This window comes from Rutidosis leptorrhynchoides, chromosome 2 (assembly GCF_046630445.1).
Source record: "Rutidosis leptorrhynchoides isolate AG116_Rl617_1_P2 chromosome 2, CSIRO_AGI_Rlap_v1, whole genome shotgun sequence".
NCBI lineage: Eukaryota > Viridiplantae > Streptophyta > Magnoliopsida > Asterales > Asteraceae > Rutidosis > Rutidosis leptorrhynchoides.
The window spans coordinates 326,733,722-326,744,344 of record NC_092334.1 but is presented as its reverse complement, the minus strand read 5'-3'; the positions used below and the strand labels follow the sequence as shown (position 1 = coordinate 326,744,344).

Below are 10,623 nucleotides of genomic sequence, written 5' to 3'. Positions count from 1 at the left end.
TTTATGAAAAAGGTGAAATATCGAAAGGATGCATTCCGTCTTTTATATCCTTAATTCCTAAAACAAAAGATCCTCTTGGTTTTTACGATTATCGTCCCATAAGCCTCATAAGCTGTTTCTATAAGATAATACCCAAGGCATTATCAAACAAGCTTCGAAGGGTCATCCCGAGCATCGTAGGCGTAGAACAAAGTGCTTTCTTAAAAGGAATATACATTCTCGATGGTGTGCTTATCGCGAATGAAACCGTTGACTTTAGTAGGTGATCCGTAAGAAAGGTTTAATCTTTAAGGTAGATTTTGAAAAGGCTTTCGACTTACTCAATTGAGATTTCTTGTTGGAGGTTATGAGAAGTATGGGTTTTGGTGAAAACTAGTGTAAGTGGATTCTAGCATGCCTCAATTCGGCATCTCTTTCGGTCTTGGTAAATGGTTCACCTACTAATGAGTTTATGACGGGAAAAGGTGTTCGACAAGGAGACCTTCATTCCCGATTTTTATTTATTTTAGCGATTGAAGGGTTGGTTAAATATTCTTGCAAAAGCGTGGTTGAAAAAAAGTTATTTTTAGGCATTGAAGTGGGTAGTGATAAAATAGTGGTCTCGCATCTTCAATATGTGGACGACACTATTTTATTTGGTGAATGGAACTATGAAAATTTAAGAAGTCTTATGAATCTTCTCAAATGTTTCGAATTAACCTCGGTCCTTAAAGTTAACATGGGTAAGATTCGCATTTATGGAGTAGCAGTGGTACATTCCCTTTTAGTTATCTCGGTTTACCAACTCGATCATAAATGAGGAAGTTAAGTGACTGGAAAGTAGTGACAGATAAATTCAAGAATATATTGTCGGATTGGAAAGCACGCTCGATTTCTTTCAGTGGTCGTGTCACTCTTATAAAGTATATTCATTTGAGTCTTCCATTGTATTAGTTCTGGATATTCCTTGCCCCGCCTTGTGTGATAAATGAACTTGAGAGAGTGTGGAGAGATTTTTTTGGGAGTTATCGGGTCGGGAAAAAAATATCTTGGGTAAAATGGGAGAAAATTCTCCTACCTTATTCGGATGGTGGCTTAAATTTCGGTTACTTAAAGTGAAAAGCTCTTCTTTGCAAATGGTGGTGGCAGCTCTATTCTGAGGTTTCCTCATTATGGGTCAAGATTATCATTAGCATTTATGGGCCGTTTAGTGGGCTTCAAAACTGCAGCCCAATATCTTTTTCCAATTACTCAGGAACTTGGCCAAATATAATACGTGCAGGTCTAAAAGTAACAGAGCTAGGTGTCCCTTTTTCAAGTTCAATTCAAAGAAGTATTGGTGACGGTGCTTCAACTTATTTCTGGAAAGACATGTGGATCGGTGAAGAAAAATTTGGCAGGTTGTTCCGATTGGAGTCAAGCAAAAATGCAAAAATGTCAGATGGTGTTTCATGGAGCAATGGTGTTTGCATCTGTTCATGGCAGTGGCAAAGAAACATTATTGTACGAGCTAATGGCGAGTTGCAGGTACTTATAAATACGCTTAATTCATATTCATGTACATGAAGAGGTGTCGATTCATGGGTATGGAAGTTGTCTTCGAATGGTATCTTTACTACAAAAAAGCTTCAAAACTCATCCTAAAAAATTTGAAATTTTCATTTGGCGGAATCTTCTTAAAAGGAGTCAGGTGTTAATTGAATAAGATAAACACGGTGTCGATCTTCACTTGGTTCGTTGCCCTATTTGTGATGATGATGTTGAGACAATTGAACACTCTTTGGTGTTTTGTAAAAGTGCCTTTGACATATGGTCCCGGATCTTTAAATGGTGGGGCTTAGGCAATTATTCCAACCTTAGCATTAACGAGACATTTGCAGGAAAAACACCCATCACATCTTTAGTGCTGGGCTCGAAAATCTGGCAGGCGGTCGAGTTGACGTGTGCGTATATGTTATGGAAAAACTAGAATAACAAAGTTTTCAACAATAAATATTGGTGCATGCCATCGGCTCTAAATGAGATCCAAATTGTTAGCTTCAAGTGGATCTCCCGGAAAGTGAAAGGTGTGCATATCGATTGGAACATTTGGCTCGCAAACTTATAATTCTACTTAGCTGCTTTAAGAATACAGCAATGCTATCTCAGCATATTTTGTTGTCAAAATTCGAGTGATTGAACCTTGATGTTATCTGTTTGTATGGTCTAGTGTTGAGCTCGGATTTTTGTCAAGTACATGAGGTTCTTTATCTAGTTCATATAGGTAGGATCTCTTGTATCTTGTATCTTCAACTTATTGAATAAAATATTACAATTATGGTGATGTGAACAGTATCTGTTATGACAACTTGCCCAACGCACCCACACTAGCGGAAGCGAGGATATAATTTTTTAAGATAAACTTGCGAGAAATAAAAGAAAGCAAAATAAAGTAACTGATAACACGACGATTTAACGTGGTTCGGCAAAACCCTGCCTATGTCCACCCCAAGAGTTCCCTTTATTCTTATAATATAAAAGAACCCGATACAAGAAAAAGTACACTATGAGTTAAACCCAAACCCAAGCCCCTTAGATTTTAGTGTAAAATCTAAGTTTCCCGTACACTCTTTTAGGATCCTTACAAGAATAAACTCTCGGTCTCACAAATAAACACACTCCATTGATAAACCTATCAGCTATGTTTTTCTTTCTCTTTGTGATGCTCTAAAATGAAATCCATGCACTTCCTTTTATAGTTGAACTTGTATGTTAGGAAGAAGACTTCAAATTGCCTACTCTTTCCATTTATCATTTGTTTAAAACAAGTTGTAAACGAGTTGTAAACAAGTTGTAAGTTCTAGTGCATTCTTATTTGACTATGCATAAGACAAATTCAATTTGATGTGTTTATCATGCAAAAGACAATTTGTATTTGTCTACTAAATGTTTGTCATGATTTGGACTATTGTCCAACAATCTCCACCTTGACGAACATTTATCTTCTTTGTCACTGAAAATACTATCACCTAGTACTGTCATCATTGGCCTCCTTATAACCGCTGCACACACCTTGAATCACCTCGGTCCTGAACCTGATTCAAATAAAATGGCCAATAATCATGTGCAGCTGACTCTGTCAACTTACATAGTTGACTCCGGAGAGGAGTCTCGAATCACCTCTCCCACAGTAGGATTTTTCTTCTCACCATCATCTAACTCGATCGAACATGTCGTCACATGTTCCCGATCAATTTCCTGTGTGCACACTTTCTAAACCTTCGAGACAGGAGTACATCTTATACTCGCCACCAGACGATACAAACCCTCATACTTCTCTCTAATCATCAGGACCTTCACGCCACGTGTGATTTTCATAACTCCACCTACGGTCGAATAGCCGTATCCAGTGTTGTAAATCTCCTTATTTCTCCCCGAGATCTCGTTTTTGGATGGCCGCCGAGATGAGATGTCAATCTCCCGAGATTTCTCGGTCAACGGGGTTAAACTTGGTGAAAACCACGATTTCTCGAATTTTCTCGCTCATTTCTCGAATTTTCTCATAAAATCTCGTAATTTTTCAGATTTTCTCGCTCATTTCTTCGAATTACTTGTAACATCTCGTAAAAATGAATATAAATGTGCATAAATTTATTCATTTATATATATATTTATATTATAAAAACTAAAAAGTCAACGTAAGTCAACACCCGAGATCTCCCCGAGATTTTTTCGAGATGCCGAGATCTCCCCAATAATGTCCAAACGAGATCTCCCTGAGATCCGAGATCTCCAACCTTGGCCGTATCCTTGAGAATCCAACTGGCTTAGGGAAATTAGATTCTTGCACATCTTTGATGCGTATGGGACACCACTAAAAGTGTAAGCAGCTTCGTGAAACAATTTTATTTTCACCATGCCAACACCCTCAACATCACATGTTGAACCATCACCTAAAGTCAGCACTCCAGCCTTCTTTGATATTAGCTTATCAAAATAAGCTTTCTTGGAACACACATGCATCATACAAGCCGAATCTAAAATCCATTCATCTTGAGCAGAAGTAGAACTTTTGGAGATTGTGAGAACATCTCCCAAATTAACCGACTCATTAACTGCTACTGCAGCTGATGAACCCCCTGATTTATCTTCACCATTCTTCCAGAGTGGACAATCTTTCTTGTAGTGACCCCACTCTTGACATTTGAAGCACTAGACACCCTTCATTCCGTCTCTTGATCTGGACCTACTTTTATCACCAGATCTTTTTCCAGAAAACCTTCCCTTTCCATGACCAACCATAGCAAATTCATGCTCAAAACGCTCATCGGATCTTCGTCTCTTATCCCGAGATAAGAGTGCCGGCACTACCTCCTCCATTTTTACAGTAGCTTTTCCGTAAAGAATCGTAGTAACTAATATATCATATGAACTGGGAAGTGAGATAAGAAGAATAAAGGTCTGATCTTCTTCCTTAATATTGACATCAACTTTTGCAAGTTGATCAACCAGACCATTAAACACATTCATGTGTTCAATGATATTCCCACATTCCTTCATCTTCAACCGATACAGATCACGCTTCAAGCTTAGCTTTGTAGTCATGTTCTTCCCGAGATATAACTTCTCAAGAGCCACCCACAACCCCGTCGCGGTAGTCTCGCCACTGACATTATTAATGATCTTATCGCTGATGAAAAGGCGAATGGTACTGACACATCTTTCCTCGATGTCATTCCAATCGTCATCCGTCATCTTTTCTGGCTTTTCGTCCTTTTTACCCTTCAACGACTTTGCCAAGCCTTGTTGAACCAGTACATCCTTCACCCTTGCTTGCCACAAGGTGAAATTCCCGGTTCCATCAAATGGCTCCACCTTAAACTGCATACCGCTATTTCCCGACATCTCAACCCAAAAAATATCCGATAAACCTGGATACACTCTGATACCACTTGTTATGACAACTTGCCCAACGCACCCACACTAGCGGAAGCGAGGATATAATTGTTTGAGACAAACTTGCCCAAAAAAAATTAATATTTTGCATGCCCAACACATGCAAAATAAAGTAACTGATAACACGATGATTTAACGTGGTTCGGCAAAACCCTGCCTACGTCCACCCCAAGAGTTCCCTTTATTCTTATAATATAAAAGAACCCGATACAAGAAAAAGTACACTATGAGTTAAACCCAAACCCAAGCCCCTTAGATTTTAGTATAAAATCTAAGTTTCCCGTACACTCTTTTAGGATCCTTACAAGAATAAACTCTCGGCCTCACAAATAAACACACCCCCTTGATAAACCTATCAGCTATGTTTTTCTTTCTCTTTGTGATGCTCTAAAATGAAATCCATGCACTTTCTTTTATAGTTGAACTTGTATGTTAGGAAGAAGACTTCAAATTGCCTACTCTTTCCATTTATCATTTGTTTAAAACAAGTTATAAACGAGTTGTAAACAAGTTGTAAGTTCTAGTGCATTCTTATTTGACCATGCACAAGACAAATTCAATTTGATGTGTTTATCATGCAAAAGACAATTTGTATTTGTCTACTAAATGTTTGTCATGATTTGGACTATTATCCAACGGTATCAATTCAAATTTTTTAAATTGAATATATTTATAATAATTATTGCCTTAAAAAAAAAAAAAAGATAATCTAAAACAAACATCATAGAAATACTTTCGGCCTAGTACTAGTTTACATTTGTTGGGCCCTATTAGCCCATTTTTAATAGAAGCCCTAGCAGCAGTTGATAACTTATAAGTCGGTGAATATTTAACGAGTTTTACGGGGTGATTTCAAGCAATAATTTGAACATGCTTCTTCAATCTCTGCAACAAAACTACTAGAATTCACGTACCAATACTATTCTTATCACTGATTCTGATTTTGATTTCAATTTCAATTGACTGAAATTTGCAGTTAAGTCGTAAAATCAAACCGATACTACCTGGTGCATCGGTTATCGGACCACAATCAATTTCGATTTTGCCAGCAATTTCATAACCCTAGAATCATTCATAATGTCAATCTCATGGAATACGTCACGGATGATTTCTATACAACCTAGCAAACAAGTATCTGTTGATCGTTACAGATCTAATAGGTTGTATTACACTAACAGATCATCATCGCTCATGTTTTGTACAAATTATCGCGCCTCTGCTTTGCATGCTGTTAAAGTAAAACAACTACCTGCTCTACTTAAGGTTTGTACGAGTAATTTTTTCGTTGTAAAGTAATTATATTTTGCATTATTTTATGAGAATTTGTAATTTTTGTTTTTATATTTGTAGGAGAGTTCTGGTGTTGTAGGGAATGTTAATTGGAAGGATTATTATCGATTCGGTTTAGATTTAGTCTGTGATCAGAAGAAAAATAAGGTATGAAATAATTTTTAGTAATTTGATTTTGGAAGCTGTGAATTAGTTTGAATTGTATGTATTGTTACTGATTTTGAATGTCTCTGTGAAGATAAGATGCCATTCGAAGAATACAAATGTGGTAGAAGATGTTAAACATGGTGAGCTAAAATTGAAACTCTGTTGTTTATTGTGTTATTTGTTTCCATTGTTTTATATAAAATACAACATTTGTAATTTAAGCTACTGCTTGCTTTCGCATAACTTGATTATATTGTGTTGCATTATTTTATCATTGGTGCCCAATTCTGAATATAATGCCTCATTTGCCACCTATTTCCAGAAGCATTCAACATTTGCCATAGAAATTGTTAAATGATTTAGATACTTTGCTTATAAAGTGAAATTATTTGCTACCACAATCATTGGACTAACCTCATCTGGTTGCTATCCCTAATGCAATGCGCATTTGATCATTCACACTTATTCCTCTTGCTGCTTTATTTTTGCAGAAAAGCAGCCGAAAAGAACGAAACAATCTGATAATAAACGACCCCCAAACCTTTATGCAATTGCAGCTGGAGCTTCTTTTTGTGTTGCAGTGGGATTATGCTCTTTTTGGCTTCCAAAGTTACCTACTTCACACTATATTGAAGTTCCTTATTCCGATTTGCTTAATGGTATACAAAACGGGAGTGTCACAAGAGTTCAGTTTGATGAGAATTCGCGTAAAATATACTTCAATAAGAAATCTACTGGAGAGCAAAACGTTCAAACTCCGTATACTGGTTCACTAACAAGACGATTCAACGTGGCTATTCAAATGTCTTTTCCAAAATGGGAGTATCATACAAGAAATGTGGAAGATGACAAATATGAGTTATTTAGGATGCTAAAAGAAAAAGGGATCACTTATGGATCAAATCGTGCACTACTTTCTCCATCGACCAAGAATTTATTATTTATTTTCTTTCAAGTTGCACCGTTTTGGATCATGGTGTTGCTTACTTTTTATCAGCTCAATGCTCAACATGATCTTGGGAAAATAATAAAGAAAAAACCAAGTAAAAAGCAATCGGTAACTTTCGATGATGTTAAGGGTGTTGATGCTGCCAAAACAGAACTTCTAGAGGTATTATTATGTTTTGTGAAGGAGATAGTTCCTTGAGTACTTTTTAGGAATCAGCCAAGCCGATTTTTCAAAATCCGAGTAATTAATTGGTGGTCAACGATGGTCAGTGTGTCAAAGTCGGTAATCAAAACCAGTCAAAGTCAATATTGGTCATCATTCTAATATATGAATTCACATTTAAATTAGAATTTTAGAGCTTTCGAAAATTGAAGATTATATTTATGTTTGTTGACAAATATGTTAACATTTATGTTTATGTGTACGAATTTCTTGTATATATACACATATAATTTTGAAATTTATTATTTAAATGTATAAAAGGTCCAATCCAATTACTCCTGGTTACTTCTTGAGTTGTCGCAAAAGTCCTGACCGTGTACTCCCGGAGTAGAGGTTTTTGCAACCTTGATTATGTTTAATTTTCTCTGTATTACGTTACATTTTGGGATAATGAACTTTGCATTTCTTCTTTTGTAGATTGTGTTGTGTATGAAAGGAGATAGCAAGTACATGAAGCTCGGGGCTAAGCTACCGAAAGGTGTTTTGTTGACTGGTCGTCCAGGAACTGGGAAAACATTGTTGGCTCGGGCTGTTGCGGGAGAAGCTGGAGTGTCGTTTTTCTCGATTTCTGCTAGTGAGTTGGTTGAGGTTTTTGTTGGTAGAGGAGCTGCTCGAGTTAGAGACTTATTTCGTGAGGCAAGGAAAAACTCGCCGTCTATTGTCTTCATTGATGAGATCGATGCTGTTGGGGGTCAACGTGGGCGAACTTTGAATTGTGAGCGTGACCAGACGCTAAACCAGGTAATGTTTATTCCCGTTCTTTGACTTTTGTTGTCAAATTTATAAACTCGGTGTCCAGGAGTGACGTCATGATAGAGCTATACATATAAACGTTTCATTTAAAGGTGTCAAGATGGGTTGGAAATATGTCATTTGTCAGCAGTATCAGTGCTTGTGGGTTGGGATGGGATGATTTTAAAAGAACAGTTTCTGTAGCGATACTACAAGTCTTTGAATAAAAATAGAGGTTGTATGCTTTTTAAGATGACATTAGGCACAACTTTTAACCACTGATGTAAAAAACCTGACTACTCCTTTTTAAGAACAGACCAATCTGATTTTTGAAAATTCGTTTAATTAAGTGGTCAACTTCGGTTAATGGAATAATGGGTCAAAATAGGGAAGTCGGCCAAAGTCAAATAGTCAACATTTTTATATATCTTGAGCTAGAATTTTAGTGTTTTTGAACAAATTGAACGATTATGTTAATGTATTTAGACAGTTATGTTAAACATTATGTTTTCTTTTATATTTATGCATATATTATTATTTAAATTTATAAAAAGTTCAATCTGATTAATGTCCGAGTTGCTGATCAGTCTCTCCAAAGCCTCGGCAGAGTACTCTCCGAGTTGCGAGTTTTGCAACATTGCTTTTAACTTGATCATCTCATTGACATGTTTTCCTTTTAGCTAATTTATAGTTTTTTCCGATATGAAGCATAGAGATAAAATACAATCTTAATAAACCATTAAACCTATTCATTAGTAGTTAGGCTGCAATTACCATATTTAAATTTTCATTGTATATGAATGTATTTATTTTATAGATTGGTATATACATAAGTCTAAACAATCATCTTTTATGATTTTGTTAGCTTTTGACAGAAATGGATGGGTTTGATAAAGAGGAAAGTGTAGTGGTTATAGCTGCTACAAACCGACCCGAAACACTGGATTCAGCATTGATGAGACCTGGTCGGTTTTCAAGAAAAGTGCGTGTAGACGAACCAAATGAGAGTGGTCGAAAAGACATTTGTAACCTCTACTTAAGAGATGTCCCGATGGAGGATGATAAAAATACCATTTCCGAACATGTTGCAAACATCACTCCAGGCCTAGTTGGGGCCGATCTTGAAAACATTGTTCGTGAAGCTGTTCTTCTTGCCGGTAGACGAGGTTTGATCTAAGTGAACTATCTATGATTCCAACCTGATAATACTTGATTATACTTGATGCTTTAGTAATATTGTAATGTTGTTTTTCAGGTGCTGAATTTGTGACAGAAGATGATATACTCGAAGCTGTTGATAGAGCTAGAGGTAAAGTTTATGATGATGTCAGCAAAGGTAAACCATTTCCGTTTGGACCACCACCTCAGGGTGGGTCCATGGGATTTGGGGTTTCTAGCTGAGGAAGTTGGATTCGGGTTGTACAAGAAAACAGAACTGGATAACCCAACTGACTTGAATAGGGTTGATTGTTAAGCAGTAGTAATCGGTTCGGATGGATGGATGGATGGATGGATGGATGTGTAAGATATAGACATTGACATCCATATTATTGTTCTATTTGTATTTGAAAGTTTATGATTTTCATTTAATATCTTGATTTGAGTTGATAATTGATGATTTTGATACATATAAAAACGATGGTTGCTTTTTACGCTGATTTAAGTTCATTAATCAAAATGAAACTACATACGTCATTACGCTCTACACATTTTAGCGGAACTCCCATGTGATTTCTTTCTCCCTCCGTACAACGAAAACTCTTTTCAAAAATTTCCAGCTCTCAACTTTTCTTGCCGTTCTCTGTTTGATCTGAATCCTCTTCATCTCCATCATACCTCCTTAACCATTTTTAATGAATGTGGGCGTGAGTTTATGGTGTAGGTTTTTTTTTATATTTTTTTTTATTATTTTTTTTTTCTATGTTGTTGTGGTGTTGGTTAAAAATGTGAAGTAATGATGGTGTGGCTTTAATTGTTGGTTGGGACTTGGGAGTATTGTGATAATGTTGTAAAATAAAATTGAAAGTCGAGTAAAAAAGAAATAAAAAAAATTTTGCTAAAATGTTTTGGACCAATAAGATTAACTCACGGCTGTGAGTTTTATCGTTATTTTGCAACGCACGCCCAAGCCACAACTCAAAGCCTCGCTCTAGTAACCCAAAAACAAGGCGTGAGTTTGTGCCATGTCACCACCGACTGCGTGGGATGGTGACCGTTACAAATGGTCTAAAATCCCTTTTTCTTTGTATTACAACATAATAACTAGATACTTATAGAGTTTAAGTAGCTTGCATCTTTTCTCTCTTTACTATTTTTTCTATCTTCTCACTACATCACATCTGCAGAACCCTAATTTTCCAACCTTGGCT

General features: G+C 36.5%; 1 protein-coding gene across 1 annotated transcript; it reads left to right on the top strand.

The window, feature by feature from the left end:
• The first annotated feature begins 5,749 nt into the window (after nt 1–5,749).
• Nucleotides 5,750–9,891, top strand: LOC139891875 (probable inactive ATP-dependent zinc metalloprotease FTSHI 3, chloroplastic). The gene is made up of 7 exons (XM_071874892.1): nt 5,750–6,177; nt 6,265–6,351; nt 6,443–6,491; nt 6,843–7,462; nt 7,940–8,263; nt 9,120–9,420; nt 9,510–9,891. Exons 1-7 carry the CDS (start codon nt 5,992–5,994, stop codon nt 9,653–9,655), a joined length of 1,713 nt encoding a protein of 570 aa, XP_071730993.1. The 5' UTR covers nt 5,750–5,991; the 3' UTR covers nt 9,656–9,891.
• The last annotated feature ends 732 nt before the right edge of the window (nt 9,892–10,623 follow it).

Excerpts from the sequence above, each read along its gene's own strand:
- LOC139891875 (XM_071874892.1), top strand. The coding sequence starts at position 5,992 with ATGTCAATCTCATGGAATACGTCACGGATGATTTCTATACAACCTAGC. Across the intron at positions 6,178-6,264 it reads AACTACCTGCTCTACTTAAG|GAGAGTTCTGGTGTTGTAGG; the intron begins GTTTGTACGAGT and ends TTATATTTGTAG. Across the intron at positions 9,421-9,509 it reads TCTTCTTGCCGGTAGACGAG|GTGCTGAATTTGTGACAGAA; the intron begins GTTTGATCTAAG and ends GTTGTTTTTCAG.